The sequence below is a fragment of the Leguminivora glycinivorella genome, chromosome 10, assembly GCF_023078275.1.
Source record: "Leguminivora glycinivorella isolate SPB_JAAS2020 chromosome 10, LegGlyc_1.1, whole genome shotgun sequence".
NCBI classification, from domain to species: domain Eukaryota; kingdom Metazoa; phylum Arthropoda; class Insecta; order Lepidoptera; family Tortricidae; genus Leguminivora; species Leguminivora glycinivorella.
Window position 1 is genome coordinate 6,795,070 of NC_062980.1, and position 15,864 is coordinate 6,810,933.

General features: G+C 37.1%; 2 protein-coding genes across 6 annotated transcripts in view; one reads left to right on the forward strand and one right to left on the reverse strand.

Annotated features, from left to right (window-relative positions):
- Positions 1-1,476, reverse strand: part of LOC125230017 (huntingtin-interacting protein 1) — a 69,097-nt gene extending 67,621 nt beyond the window's left edge. For 3 of the 5 annotated variants that reach the window (XM_048134934.1, XM_048134929.1, XM_048134930.1), the window contains exon 1: positions 1,041-1,476. In XM_048134934.1, the coding sequence (XP_047990891.1) occupies positions 1,041-1,124 (84 nt within the window). In that variant the 5' untranslated portion in view covers positions 1,125-1,476. The remainder of the gene's footprint in view (positions 1-1,040) is intronic. The other 2 variants (XM_048134937.1, XM_048134936.1) reach the window with 1 other exon arrangement.
- A 222-nt stretch (positions 1,477-1,698) lies between these two features.
- LOC125230124 (FACT complex subunit Ssrp1) lies at positions 1,699-15,712 on the forward strand. The gene is made up of 13 exons (XM_048135158.1): positions 1,699-1,849; positions 1,932-2,117; positions 2,249-2,464; positions 3,492-3,670; positions 4,739-4,978; positions 5,350-5,478; positions 5,783-5,944; positions 6,854-6,986; positions 8,173-8,348; positions 10,036-10,150; positions 10,751-10,945; positions 12,002-12,280; positions 15,013-15,712. Exons 1-13 carry the CDS (start codon positions 1,799-1,801, stop codon positions 15,121-15,123), a joined length of 2,172 nt encoding a protein of 723 aa, XP_047991115.1. The 5' UTR covers positions 1,699-1,798; the 3' UTR covers positions 15,124-15,712.
- Positions 15,713-15,864: the final 152 nt, after the last annotated feature.

The following is a 15,864-nucleotide window of genomic DNA, read 5'->3' on the forward strand; positions in this document are numbered from 1 at the left end:
TGACATTTTGCTGGGACGTCAGAGTTCCGCGACCACGGCCAGTGCAACCTGGCCGAAACGTTGGGAAAAAAGGTAAAAATAATGTTAATTAATCGCTTTCGACCTGTATGTGACTTTAAATATGTGTACAAAGCGCGAGAACTTAGTGTTATCTTGATAAGGGATAGGGATAGCGATAGGGATAGCGATAGGGATAGCGATAGGGATAGCGATAGGGATAGCGATAGGGATAGCGATAGGGATAGCGATAGCCATAGCGTTAGCGATAGCGATAGGGATAGAGATAGGGATACGGATACGGAAACGGATACGGATACGGATAATATGGGTATCGTTAGAGGGATACGGATAACCGGTCGGCGGTCTCTTACAATCAAAGTGCTCTAAGACGATCGTTGTTTGCTTGCTTGAAGATTACGTTTGCGATAAGTATAAGCAAAATGTAAAAAATTGTAAGGGATAATAGAAAAAAGTACTTTTTACCCACCGATCATATAGTGTCGAAATACGGGCTATGTGGGATGTTTATAAAGGTTTCCCCAGCGTATATAGAATTACCTACGCTGTGGTCGATGTGTAATATTTCTACAATCATTTCAAGCAAAAGTATTATGTGCAATCGAAATAATCGCAGATAAATATACCAGAGAAACCTAAGGATCCAAATGAAAATCTTAATGAATACTTTTATTACGCGGGCGAAGCCGCGGGTAAAAGCTAGTGTTCAATAAAAGCATGCAAAGCAGCATATAAATATCTGAATAGAAAAGTAAGTAAGTTTAGTTTGTCTGTTCAAAGATACCTGTTAGATAACTTAAAACAAAAAAAAATTTGCCAATTTTATAGTAGAAACTTAATTTTTGAGCAGCTCCTGAATGCATAATTTGAAATATTTTTATACAGTGATAGAGAAGATTAAAGTATAAAAACACAATCCACCAATTCCATATTAAGACTTGAGTCATTAAAGATACAAAGACATCAGTTTCCTTAATAAAGGTTAACATAATGTGGGGTACTTCAAGGTACTTCGCGCTCACCTGAAACTTCTCAAAGTGTTCACGCTCGGCGTCCAGACTGTTCTTCTTCAGCTGGAGGACACGGGGCAAAGAAAGGGACGCCATGAGTCAGATACATGCGAAGAACTGGCGGCAGGAAATCCAAAAACACTGGTATTTTCAAATTGCAGTGGAAACACGACTGAATAATAAACTATTCATACGTCGGAACAACGATTACACTTATTATATTGTTATAAATATTACGTTTATTTTGTTAACACTGGGTTTGTATCTATATATAAATCGGAAAGTGTTTTTTTTCGTGTTACTTCGAAGTCAGTATCACATCACACACTTCCTACTGCACCACCACCGACCGTCCGTATACTATACACACATCTGTCAAAATTTGGATGATTGAAAAGAAGCCGAACAATACAAAACAATCGCACGAAACGAAACGCAACCGCAGCGAACGCACTTTCCGAACGCAGATTTGGAACGTACTGCAAGACCGGAACGAGGAGCGAGCGAGAAAGAGCACTTAAAGCTGCCTATATGTCGATAAATTCCTATCGATATTCCGGTTTAAAAAAACCGGAAAAACATTGGCAGCCCTAAAACCAGAGACAAATAGAAATGACAATTGAATTATCATTCATTCATTCATTCACTCACTCAACACTGACATTGACATTCGTGCTGTGCTATTGCCGCCTGTTAAAATTTTGTTTGGTGCACGTTTATCTAACAAGCGGCGTGGTTTCAAGTGATTTTATCCCATATTAAGGTTTAAAATGGAATTCTTAGAATATAATGATGTCTCTGCAGAGATCAAAGGAGCTATGGTAATAAAAGACCTTTGTTCAAGACCTTACTTTACTCTAATTATCAACTGTGTGTTTTCACATCTCAATTCCTCATTTTTAGGTGCCAGGGCGTTTAAAAATGACTGATCAGAATATTATATTCAAGAACAGCAAGACTGGAAAAGTGGAACAAATATCGTCTAACGACATTGAACTAGTGAATTTCCAGAAATTCGTAGGATCTTGGGGCCTGAGAATATTCATGAAAAATGGTACACTGCACAGATACGGAGGCTTCAGGGAGGGGGTACGTACCTATTCCTACTAAAGATAAAGGAACTTTGAAATAAATTTTACTTTGTTTAACAATAAACTGTTATTTATTAACTATAGTGGCAACTACTCTTGCTAATGCTGAACATTATCTTCCGTTCACAGGAACAAGAGAAAGTAGCCAAGTTCTTCAAATCAAACTACAACAAGGACATGCTGGAGAAGGAGCTATCCCTCAAAGGCTGGAACTGGGGCACGGCCAAGTTCAACGGAGCAGTGCTCAGCTTCAATGTGGGGTCTAATACAGCCTTTGAAATCCCGTTGCATTATGTGTCGCAGTGTAATACGGGGAAGAATGAAGTTACACTTGAGTTTCATCAGGTAAGATAAGATAAATCTTTTTAGAGGTATTTTCCAGGGTTCAAGGATATATATCAATGGATATATATCAAGATATGTATCCGATATATATCCAGCTAGGTTCGACGATATATATCAATATCGGATATTTATAATTTTTTTATAAATATTTCAATATAAAAATGGTTTTATAAAATGTTACATAGTTAAAAATATAGTTTTAGTGTTTGTTACTGTTTTGCTATTAAATTTTATGTTTTTATCACATTTTTCCTTATCTAAAGTAGTATTCATAAATAATGCAACAAATAATAAAAGGCCTTCCATACAAAATGGATATATATCAAAGTTGATATATTTCTGATATATATCATAAATATCCGATATTTTGATATTTATTATAAATATCGGATATTTTCGAACCCTGGTATTTTCACATAACTGCTTCAAACATAATTGACGCTTGTGTTGATATTGTTTAGAAATGTTACAGTATAGTTTCTACATTAAGCCTTCTTAAACTTACCATGGGGCTTAGTTAATCTGTGTAAGAAATGTAAGAATGTCCCATAATATTATTGTATTTAAACATGCTGTGTCAGGTTGTGATTAGGATGCTATTATGCTACATATAATAAACAGAATTTAAGTTCAGTGCATTTAACTAATCATTTATTATGCATCAATAAGTGGTACTATCATAGAAGGCTACATTTTAAATATGTTTATAAGAATTTGATGAATGTGAATAAATTTATTATTATTCAATTATAGGCGAGCAGCTATTCAGCTGATGAGCCTATATTGTCACACAGTGTCTCATGATTTATAGTTAGCAAAGTCATGTCACTATCTTATTATTTAAAAGCCACTTGTCTAGTCTGTTTTTAAACACATTCACTGAGGGAGCAGTAACAACACTATCCGGTAAACTGTTCCAAGCCCGCTACAACACTTTGAATTTGTTTTAAAGGTAACCCTTACCTTTAAAACAAATTTTATTGCAAACTTTTCTCTATAATTGACCAAATAACAAATCCTACTTCAGAATGACGACACACCAGCATCCCTAATGGAGATTCGTTTCCACATCCCAACCAGTGAGTTAGCGGGCGACATGGATGCCGTAGAGGCCTTCCACCAGCAGGTCATGAACAAGGCCAGCGTTATCTCCGTCTCCGGTGATGCTATCGCCATCTTCAGAGAGTTACAGTGTCTTACACCTAGGTATGGCAAGATTTTAATTCATATATCTATGAATCAATGAAATTGTATACATTTCAGTAAAAATATGTTTTTATTAATGAAGTTTCAATATAGTTAATGCATATAAAATGAAGGTTTACCAAAATACTGATATAAAATTGACTTTTATGCATTGTTACTCAAAACTTCTAAATATCGTCAGTACTGTTAAAAAATCTCGTATCTCACGCTGCTCCTCAAAGTTAAAACGCAGTAAGTCTATATGCATTCCATACATACTTACTACAATTTTCTTTTCATTGACAGACAAAGATACAAGTTTTTTTTTAAAGTAGTGACGATATGGTGCAATCATTCTTCTGTCATGTTAATCAACCAATACTTTAAATAACATTAAGTAATAATAATGACCCATAAATAGTTTTTATTAATACTTTTTTTTTTACATACGCAAGTAGCAAATTCTGTTTACCACATTATTTTTCAGTGGTGTTCATTTCGTCTCGGAATTGATTTTTCAGTACAGATGGTGCTCTCAAGAAGTGGTTCATGTTTTTTCAGGTTGAAACTTCGGAGGGCCATCTGTACTGAAAAAGGTCGTACGATACACGTGCGAAAAAGAAATTCGTAACTCGTGTTTTATCGGCACTCGTTTCGATCTTCCTCTTATTCGCACTTGTATCGTAATGTACTCTTTCAATCTCGGTTTTTTTTTTACTTCTATACATTTATCATTTTAATTTTTTGACGACCGGTCTGACTCAGTCGGTAGTGACCCTGCCTGCTGAGCCGCGGTCCTGGGTTCGAATCCCGGTAAGGGCATTTATTTGTGATGAGCACAGATATTTGTTCCTGAGTAATGGATGTTTTCTATGTATATAAGTATGTATTTATCTATTTAAGTATGTATATCGTCGCTTAGCACCCATAGTACAAGCTTTGCTTAGTTTGGGGCTAACTTGATCTGTGTAAGGTGTCCCCAATATTTATTTATTTATTTTATTTTATTTTAATGCATTATAATTGCCAGCAAGACCTTGTTTGCTATTTCTGAACATTTTTATCCAAGCTTTTATCTTTATTCCACAGAGGTCGTTACGACATCAAAGTGTTCCAAACCTTCTTCCAACTGCACGGTAAAACATTCGACTACAAGATCCCCATGTCCACGGTCCTGCGGCTATTCCTGTTACCACACAAGGACACTCGGCAGATGTTCTTCGTGGTGTCGCTGGACCCGCCCATCAAACAGGGCCAGACCAGATACCATTACTTGGTGCTGCTGTTCGGGATTGAAGAGGAAACGAGTCTGGAGCTACCTTTTACTGAGTAAGTATGCTTGTAGTAGCAAGTTTAGGTTCGTCCTAGACTACTCTGGGGGTGCATAAGGCCTATGCAAAATCCTTCGACGCCACACGGTTACTAAACCGTCTTGGGCTCATTCCAAAGAGTAGTAGATTATTTTTTATAATTTTTTTCATTTGTCAAACTGTCCACAAGACTTGAAAAAAAAATGAAAATGAAATATTTCTTTTTCAAGTAGGCATATTACAATGCGCATATAGCTACTTTTTTGTAGACGAGGTCTAACTTTTTTCAAGGATAATGCATTTATTTACATCAACTAACTATAGTAACATATAGAATTTTTCTAAAACTATATTGAAAGCAATACTAAAGTCTTGTTTATATTTTACTAGAGAGGAGCTGAAAGAAAAATATGAAGACAAAATCACAAAAGAGCTCTCGGGTCCGACATATGAAGTGCTGGCGAAAATTATGAAGGTCATCATAAACAGGAGAGTCACCGGCCCTGGAGATTTCTTAGGGTAAGTTAATTATACCTAACAAATCTAACAATGTAACTTTGCCAATTACTTTACTTCATTACTATGATTATATATCATAGTAATGAAGTAAAACTTAAGCCATAGCAAAAAAAAAATTGCAATTTGCTTTATTTTTTGCAAATCCATAACCTACGGTGACTGCTTACCATTTGGTGGGCTGTATGCTTGTTTGCCACCATGCTGTACTAAAAAAGTTGTTGAGATCGCAGCAGGGCAGCAACCACTAAATAAATCTTTATACTCAGTCTCAATATTGTATACTAACATTTTTGTCTAATTTCAGGCACCACAAAACTCCAGCAATCGCGTGTTCATACAAAGCGGCTGCCGGCTACCTGTACCCACTGGAAAAAGGTTTCATCTACGTCCACAAACCACCAGTCCACATTCGTTTCGAGGAGATAGCTTCAGTCAACTTCGCCAGAGGTGGCGCCTCTTCCACCAAGTATGTATATTGTATATTTATATGCCTGCACTTTTTAAGGCTTTATTACACTATATTCAGTCTCCACAGTGGAGCCACGTACTTCTGCCATCACGCGCATCTGATGACTGACTCGTATGAACGTGAAGTATAGGCTTGTGCCGTTTCGTTCGTTGGTCGGAGCGCTCCGATCTCGTTCAATCGCTCCCATGAACTAGTTCGCTCTTTTAGGTCTTCTGCTCATTTAGTTCAGCCAGACCAGCGATCACTGCGGTCGGAAAGATCAGAACGAATGGGACTGAATAGTGTCAAAATGATACGAATAATCCACAGATAGTAACATTCCGGGTCGAAAGGTTGTAAGTAACCGAAGTTTAATATGAAAACTTGACGTTTTTCTGTAGCTCTGCTAAGTAGCTCTCGTTCTCGATCCAAACCGCTCGCGCTCGCCGATCCTATACTGAACTAAATGAGCAAAGACCTATTCACAGAGCACGGAAAGATTCAGTTCATTTCGGTCATTGATGGGATTTTATTCCTAACAGTTCATAGTTCGTGAACGACACAAGCCTAGTGAAGTACGCCCAACTGCGTCTGTAACATCACATACCAATCACTTGCCATCTTGACTCATAATAAGCCTTATATTTCTACTGATATGACTGTGACTGTGTATGTGTGACTTAAAATGAAACACGCTCATAAATCCTTTGATAGTTAAAGACAATTAAAGTCATTAATTAAAGGCTCTTAGCAATCAATAAGAAATGCGTACAAAATGTTTAAATTAAACATAATTATCTCTATGTAGAACAACTTGAACTATACTAAACTAAAGATAAACCTATAAATAGATTTGAAAATATTATCCGTTAACTAGTAGCAGTATTCTGAAAGACCACAACAACAAACTCGTGTCCATGATTCCAGGTCGTTCGATTTCGAGATCGAGTTGAAATCCGGTAGCGTGCACACGTTCAGCAGCATAGAGAAGGGCGAGTACGACAAACTGTTCGACTACATCACCTCCAAGAAGTTACACGTCAAGAACACTGGCAAGAACGTGAGTACTTCCTTCTGACGACCGGTCTGGCTAAGTCGCTAGTGACCCTGCCTGCTGAGCCGCGGTCGCGGGTTCGAATCCCGGTAAGGGCATTTATTTGTGTGATGAGCACAGATATTTGTTCCTGAGTCATGGATGTTTTCTAGGTATATAAGCATGTAATCGTCACTTAGCACCCAAAGTACAAGCTTTGCTTAGTTTGGGGCTAAGTTGATCTGTGTAAGGTGTCCCCAATATTTATTTATTTATTATTTCTGTTCTTTCTTTTGAGACTGGTATCAGTGCTTCAGTGTTATCCTTTCACCACACCTCGGACACTGTCAATCAAATATATGAAATAGGCGCGTTCCTCGCACACAGTCTAAGCTCGTGTAAGTGAACACGTACTATGCGTGTATGAGTGAAATATGACAAGTCAACTGTTCGCTTTTTTGACAGGCGGTAACTGTGAGGTAACCGAGAGGGGGTGGGCGGCACTTTCAGCGGGGAGCGGGAGTGGCCATACTGTACGATTGTACTCTTTATTATACTGTGCTTTTACCATACAAGACTAATGAACTTTGCGTACATAATACCTTTCTATTGATATACTGTTTTTGTTTTGGTAATAAACATATTATTTTAATCAGTTTTCTGCTAAAGATCGGGGAAATTTATGCTATAGTTTAAAAAAGTTTAAGTCTTTAGACTAGGGCGCGTAGGCAACACGTTAATCATGATCCGTAGTACTTGAATACGTCAATAGGCTAGTTTCCTATACTTAATATAAAATATTTTATGCAGTGCACGAAATAAAGCACCACATATTTAGAAGAAAAATATGGACAGTAGTTATGTTTAAACATAATTTCTATTTAATAAGTCAAAGACAAAGATATAAAGTAAATGAATTGACCGTGACGTCACTCCTCAGTATTTCATAGTAATTCCATATTAGCAAATCGTTTTGACAGTTCATAAAAAGAAACTGATTTGACTAGTAGGAAACTAGCCTATTAGCGTGAACGATTGGCTTCTTGCCTAAACTGCAAGCAAAGGGGTTCATGTATGTACAGGAGTCATAATTGTCATAAATGATAATTCTCACTGTATGTTTTGACCTAGACCACCACTGAACAAAATACCTAGACCATACTAATTGTGTCCCTAAACGCTAATGAAAAATAACAATTTCTCATATTCCCAGGACAAAGCTCTCTACGACGACGATTTCGGCGACTCAGATACAGAGAAAGAGCCCGACGCGTACCTCGCGCGCGTCAAGGCCGAGGCCAAGGAACGGGACAGCGACGACAGTGACGATGAGAGCACGGATGAAGACTTCAACCCCGACAAGGCTAAAGAGAGTGACGTTGCTGAAGAGTAAGTACATCAATATCTTTACATTCTTGTCATGTTTAGGTTCAAATGATAGGAAAACTCCTTGACATGTTAAGGAGACGCGTTTAGCTTGAGTGAAGACTGAGGCCAAGGAACGGGACAGCGATGACAGTGACGATGAGAGCACGGATGAAGACTTCAACCCCGACAAGGCTAAAGAGAGTGACGTTGCTGAAGAGTAAGTACATCAATATCTTTACATTCTTGTCATGTTTAGGTTCAAATGATAGGAAAACTCCTTGACATGTTAAGGAGACGCGTTTAGCTTGAGTCAAGGCTGAGGCCAAGGAACGGGACAGCGACGACAGTGACGATGAGAGCACGGATGAAGACTTCAACCCCGACAAGGCTAAAGAGAGTGACGTTGCTGAAGAGTAAGTACATCAATATCTTTACATTCTTGTCATGTTTAGGTTCAAATGATAGGAAAACTCCTTGACATGTTAAGGAGACGCGTTTAGCTTGAGTGAAGACTGAGGCCAAGGAACGGGACAGCGACGACAGTGACGATGAGAGCACGGATGAAGACTTCAACCCCGACAAGGCTAAAGAGAGTGACGTTGCTGAAGAGTAAGTATATACACGACATTTTAGGCCCAAAATATAGTAAGAACTGTTGATTGTGATATTACGAGTAAGGAGAAGCGTTTAGCTTGAGTCAAGGCTGAGGCCAAGGAACGGGACAGCGATGACAGTGATGATGAGAGCACGGATGAAGACTTCAACCCCGACAAGGCTAAAGAGAGTGACATTGCTGAAGAGTAAGTATATACACGACATTTTAGGCCCAAAATATAGTAAGAACTGTTGATTGTGATATTACGAGTAAGGAGAAGCGTTTAGCTTGAGTCAAGGCTGAGGCCAAGGAACGGGACAGTGATGACAGTGATGATGAGAGCACGGATGGACTTCAACCCCGACAAGGCTAAAGAGAGTGACGTCGCTGAAGAGTAAGCATACCAACTTTTCCACTTCTTTATTACAGGAATTTTACTAGACATACTCCCAAGGATCTCTCCAATGACTTCGCACGATCGGACGTGTCGTCTACTGAAACGTCGCAGGCTCTCATGTCTTTTGCTATGGTATCTGCCCATCTCATCTTCGGTCTTCCTCTTCCTCGGGACCCAGCAATGGTCAGATCCATAACAACGTTTCCTATGTACTCAGGAGGCCTTCTCTTTACGTGTCAATACCATCTCAGTCGACTTTCTTTTTTTTTTTTTTTAATTTATTGCTAAGTAAAAACAAAACACTTAAATCTTACAATAATTTCGCCAAACTGCGGAACAGTTTGTTGGCGAATGAAAAAACACCCGGACTTATATGTACTTACTACTAGCTTATCTAACTTAATTGCTTAATTGCTATGCACAGGCACCATGATAACGGGTCACCTTGCACTAATATTCCTTACAATGTGACCCATCAACACTGCCCCTGAGTGCATACGAAGTAGGTATATAACTAATGATATGCTTTCAACATTTGATTTCTTGTAGCTTATCGGCGATATCACGTACTCCGAGGCTACCGCGATCATGCTCATTGCGTATCCTGTCGAGCCTCGTTTCCGCACATCCACCGAAGCATCTTCATTTCTGCGACTTGGAGAGACCGGACATGTTCTAATTAAATAATATTATGTTTGGAATGTCTTTAATTCCAGATACGATACAAACCCATCGTCGTCAGAAGATTCAGATGCGTCCAACGCGTCCGGCGCGGGCGACGATAAAAAAGAGAAGAAGAAGGAAAAAAAACCCAAAAAGGCTATCACTATTGTAAGTATTCAATAAATTTAATAACAATAGTCGCCTTTTCTGTATCCTATATTGTGTCATACTGCTGAGCAAGACCTTCTGTGACTTCTGCCACTCGTCATGTCTTTGTGCAATTTTACGCCAGTAGCACAAAATGAGTTGCCGTCTCATGTTTAAAAAAATTGTCTTTGGTCTCGGATAATCTGTGGTACCCATTTGGTCATATTGGCTCATTCATTTGTCCCTGTACATCTACAGTCGAGTTCATAAATATGTGTACATTTTTTCACCTTATTGTGACAAGTTAGGGTGAAGAATAATAATAATATTCTTTATTGTGCACCATACAGAAAAAAAAAATACACAAGATGGATCACGCTTAATAACTAGGTAACAACAGGCGGTCTTATCGCTAAGAAGCGATCTCTACCAGACAACCTTAAAGAAGAAATGTATGAACTAACGTAAAATGTTTTAGTTCCCAAAAAAAAATATGAGTAGGTTCTTCATGTTGACTGGATTGAAAGTGATATGATTTCAATACACGGTTTTCAATTTGTTTCATTCCGAAAAACACAATATAACTAGATTATTATAATTTTCCTTTCATTTTAATTCCAGTCCGAAGCACCCCGCAAACGCAAAGACAAGACCAAAAAGGAAAAAGACGTGAACGCGCCCAAACGTCCCGCGACGGCCTTCATGCTGTGGCTGAACGAGAACCGCAAGAAGATCACCGAGGAGAACCCCGGCATCAAGGTCACGGAGATCGCCAAGAAGGGCGGAGAGCTGTGGCGAGACCTCAAGGAGAAGTCTGTAAGTATACACTAGACTATACCAAGGACAAAGGCCCATGACAGTCTTCGTGTTGTGGCTGAGGAACCGCAAGAAGATTACGGAGGAGAACCCCGGCATCAAGGTCACCAGAGATCGCCAAGAAGGGCGGCGAACCTCAAGGACAAGTATGACTATTATTATGACTTATTAGCATTATGGAATATCGTAGTTAATTGTTGTTTTTTAGTTAAGTATTGTTTTTTTTTTTTTGGATGGACATGTGATTAAATATTTCTAGTTTTTTTTTCTGTTATATTTGACATTGGTTATTTTATATGCATTTTTTTTTATTTTTTACTTGCTATTTTATTGTTAATTGTATTATGTTATGGTAAGTCTATATTTATTTTCTGACATGTCCACTCATTCATTAGTTTTACTTACATCATAAGCATGTTCTTAGCTCGTAAGTTTTTCTAACACAATTTATATTGTTCAAGAAATAAAGAAATGAAAATGAAATGAAATGTAAGTTTAAAGTATAATAAAAATGTTTTAGGACATTCTTACACATGTAGATTGACTGAGTCCCACGGTAAGCTCATAGACAATACCGAACGAAAGAATAAGATCCGTCAGACAGTCTTCATGTTGTAGCTCAGAAACTGCATATATTTTCAGATTTTATTCCAGAAATCACATTAGTACAAGTTACAAGTTTTGCATGTGGAAACGGGATTCGAAATGAGCCTGATCATTAGCAAACATCGTTCTAGTTAGTTTTGCCATATTTTAGACTGGTATATTATAATGGCTGGTATCAAACCAGTTTTATAAATTATTGCACGACTACTTATATGCGGAGAACATACTTCCTTTTGCTTCTTATTTCCACTCAATTTAAAAAATTCTTTCTTTAAAGCATGAGTAGAAAATTTTTGTAACCAGATTTTTTTTAATACTTACTGCAGAGTCGCTTTATCCAGTATATATTAAAAATAGGTAATTCAGTACTTTTATCAACACATACACAGTCAATACGAGAGATTACCTTTTTATTTAAAATGTTTACTAAAGCCTCACCACAAATTCCAGGAATGGGAAGAGAAAGCCGGCAAAGCGAAAGAAGAATACAACGCGGCCATGAAGAAATACAAAGACAGTGGCGCCGCCGACGAGTTCAAACAGAAGAAAAAACAAGCTGCCAAAGAGGCCAAAGCCGCCGAAAGGAAAAGCAAAGCTCCGGCCAAGAAGAGTAAGAATACTAGTGCTGGGTCCGGCTCAGGGAAGTTCACGAGTAAGGAGTATATCGAGGATGATGACAGCTCGTCAGACTCCGATAGTGATAAGAAGAAGAAGAAGGATACTAAAGATGTGAGTATTGTGTTATCTTGAAATTAGATTTACCTACTAATTAAAGAAGAAGAAGAAGAACTGTTAATAGGGAACTTGACTGCACTTAAAATAATAGTTATTTGTTATACAAGGGGGCAAAGTTGTATTTTAACGCCGAGTGTGGAATTGAAAAACGAGCAAGTGAAAGGATTCTATAGTTGAACCACGAGCGAAGCGAGTGGTTCGAGAATAGAATCCTAAACTTGCGAGTTTTTTAACACACGAGAAGTAAAATACATTTGCACCCGAGTGTAACACAAAACTTTTCCCCTCACTATAGCGAGGAAACTACAAAGCAAAAAATGCGTTTATCACTGCTTCCAGTAGTTCCACAGGTGGTAAATCATCTTTATTACTAGATTCACCTACTTTTATCAATTTTAAAGCAGTTAATTTGACTTTATTCAAGGTCAAATTACTTTACCCACTAGTGGATAAAATGCGTTTTTACCCGCTGGTATTAAAGGACAAAACACGTGTTTCCGAGCTAGTGAGGGGAAAAATATTTTATACCATTCACGAAATAAAGCATTAGATAATTATAAGAAAAACATGGATAGAAGTTATTTATCAATCCAATTTCTATTAAATAAGTCAGGTAGAAATATATAAAGTAACTGAGTTGACCGTGACGTCACTCAATTCGATTTCATATTAATTCCATATTAGTAAGACGTTGAAATTAGTTTTGACAGTTATTAAAAAGAAGCTGATTTGACTAGGAGGCAAGTAGCCTATTATAGAAACTTTGGTATCCGCGAATAACCGGCTAACTCCGTTATTCATAAACGTTCACTGAAATGAATAAGCCGCTAATAATCGTCGGTCCCTTTCTGTAGTATTGGTATGATGGAAAGGGACAAACTATTTTTATCGGCTTCTCAACTTTAGTAAATGATTATGAAGAAGGAAATAAGAGTGACCTTTAATAACTTCTGATTCGCACACAATCCATGCGTCGATATTAAGAGATCCTATAACGGACTGACTCAATAAAATTTATTAAGATAAGTTAGTTAGTTAATTTTACTATCAAGATAAGTTGACAACGATTTTAATAGCCTTGCCTCTGCAAGGGTTAAGTAAACGTATAGATTTCATCGAAGTTTGACTTTTAAAATAACATTTGAACCGGCGTAGTTGTCATAATCGTTGCCAAGTGATTTTGGATCGACTTTACAAGTTTTTTATTGACAATTTGGCCCATATTGTTAGCTTGATATGTGTTAAAATGTCAAATATTAATATTAGCGCCATCTAGCCGAGCGTTCCCCAAAGGTGTAACGCCATTAAGCCACCGTACCTTTTTCTCTATGACTTTGAGGTACGTTTTTTTCTTAGACCTTATCCGTCTATAGGTACGGAGTTACATATGTCTTTGATTGTCACGGAAACGCCCGAACGTGTTATGTTTTTCAGTCATTCTCAGTACATGTATTATTGAGATTTATAAAAGTAGCGTGACCAATACGAATGTATACTCACTATACTCAGTAACTGTTAAATAAATCTGTTTGCTAACTTTGATTTTGGTGAACTCAACTACTGTTATTGGAAGGCTTAGTATTATTTGCAAAAATCTTAACCTGGCTAACCGCTAATTTTAGTATTTCGTTTACGCCTCAGAAGGACGATTAAAATGTATGTAAATGCAATATTTCGTAGATTTCGTTTTTAAAATACGCTTGTAAAAGAGGCATTTATGATTGTAGCTACATTTAGGGAGCATTTAATTTTCAAGCATGTGTAACTATTGAATTTTTAATTATTATATCGTATTTGTAGGCCGCATATTCAAAGCTGTAGAAAATCGGCGAAATAGTCAATTTTATTTATGTTTAGAAGAATTAGTGACACACCTTATAATCCTTATATATCGTCACTACTTTTAAAAAATCTCGTATCTCACGCTGTTCCTCAAAGTTAAAACGCAGTAAGTCTATATGTATGTATGTATGTATGTATAAGCTTTATTGTACATAAAGGAAACAAAAGAGACACAGTTACAGAGTCAGTAATATACAATGTAGGCGGACTTATCCCTTAATGGGATCTCTTCCAGTCAACCATACATACGTATGTATGCATTCCATACATACTTATACTTACTACAATTTTCATTGACAGACGAAGATACAAGTTTTTTTAAAAGTAGTACAAAAGAGACACAGTTACAGAGTCAGTAATATACAATGTAGGCGGACTTATCCCTTAATGGGATCTCTTCCAGTCAACCATACATACGTATGTATGCATTCCATACATACTTATACTTACTACAATTTTCATTGACAGATGAAGATACAAGTTTTTTTTAAAGTAGTGACGATATGCATATTTTATAAATTGTATTCATAGTCTGCATGATTTAAAAATAGTGATATCTGACTGTATAGAATGTTAAAATATAGTAAACATATAATTAGTACTATTGTAAAAATAGAGCTTAGTCTTCGGTCATGTTAATATTTTCTACAGCAATAATTTATTATTTTACTACTCATTCAATTCCGAAAGGGCAACCAATATATAAATGTAATTCTTTTTTTTTATGGAAAACTCTGGTCTGGCACATCCACTCCATGTTATCGTAGAAATAGGTGTGATTTTTTTTAATGGAAAATCTATATATTTTTCTTTTTACGCCTTCTGAATTCTCGGATGCCCTAGAGTATTTTTTTATCTTTGTTTCAATCATATCTTATTTACAGAGCAAAGACACAAAGAAAGAGAAGGCGAAAGCGAAGAGTTCTTCAGAATCGGAGGCCGAGGCGTCCGCCTCCGGGTCAGGCTCCGGCGACAGCGGTAGCGGGAGCGATTAGTGCACCACCATACATTCACATACTATGCGGACCGATTAGTGCACTACCATATATTTACATACTATACAACCCTTTGATTAATGATGTTCTCAAGCAAAATGTATTTATCACATTGTCATTTACCAATTGCACGTAATTTCGTCATATCTTTATAGGCGTAACGTGTCACATCAGAGACTCCCTAAGGCAAAGCCATATAGGTGGCTTTAGCCTTGAGAACGCCACGTAAGAAAACCGTCATTTTCAAATAAGAACTGAATAGGTAAAAGTTTGAGAACCCAGTAAGCAAACTTGAAGTTTCAACACTTATACGTATAATACTTTGTATGTATTCTTTCCACGCCCATTTGAAAAAACTTTGACAACATACCATATATTGCTCAACTTTTTTGTAAAGGAGTGTATTAAAAACTGTAAAAACATTACAGTTACTGAAACTTTAGAATTATTATGTTTACAATTTCTTAATAGGTGGGTTATTTCTTGATAATTGTTTCGTTTTATACATGCTAGTTAGGCTGATATCATTCAGGCTGGTTACCTTAATCCATATATGCCCATAGGGTCGTTTTCGACCCACTGCTGAAAACACGCTACTACTCATTAAATAATTAGGAGAATGAGCTTGTCACTTCAAAAAATAGGGGGGGAAATATGTGTTGGGCACATATTATGGGTTAATTATTACTGTTAACAAGTTTTCTTTGTTTTTCATTCTCCTGTAACATTCATATAATATAC

Bases quoted from the DNA above. Each gene is read 5' to 3' on its own strand.
- LOC125230124 (XM_048135158.1), top strand. From the start codon at position 1,799: ATGGAATTCTTAGAATATAATGATGTCTCTGCAGAGATCAAAGGAGCT. The intron at 6,987-8,172 runs GTGAGTACTTCC...TCATATTCCCAG, and splicing joins TCAAGAACACTGGCAAGAAC to GACAAAGCTCTCTACGACGA. The intron at 10,151-10,750 runs GTAAGTATTCAA...TTTTAATTCCAG, and splicing joins CCAAAAAGGCTATCACTATT to TCCGAAGCACCCCGCAAACG.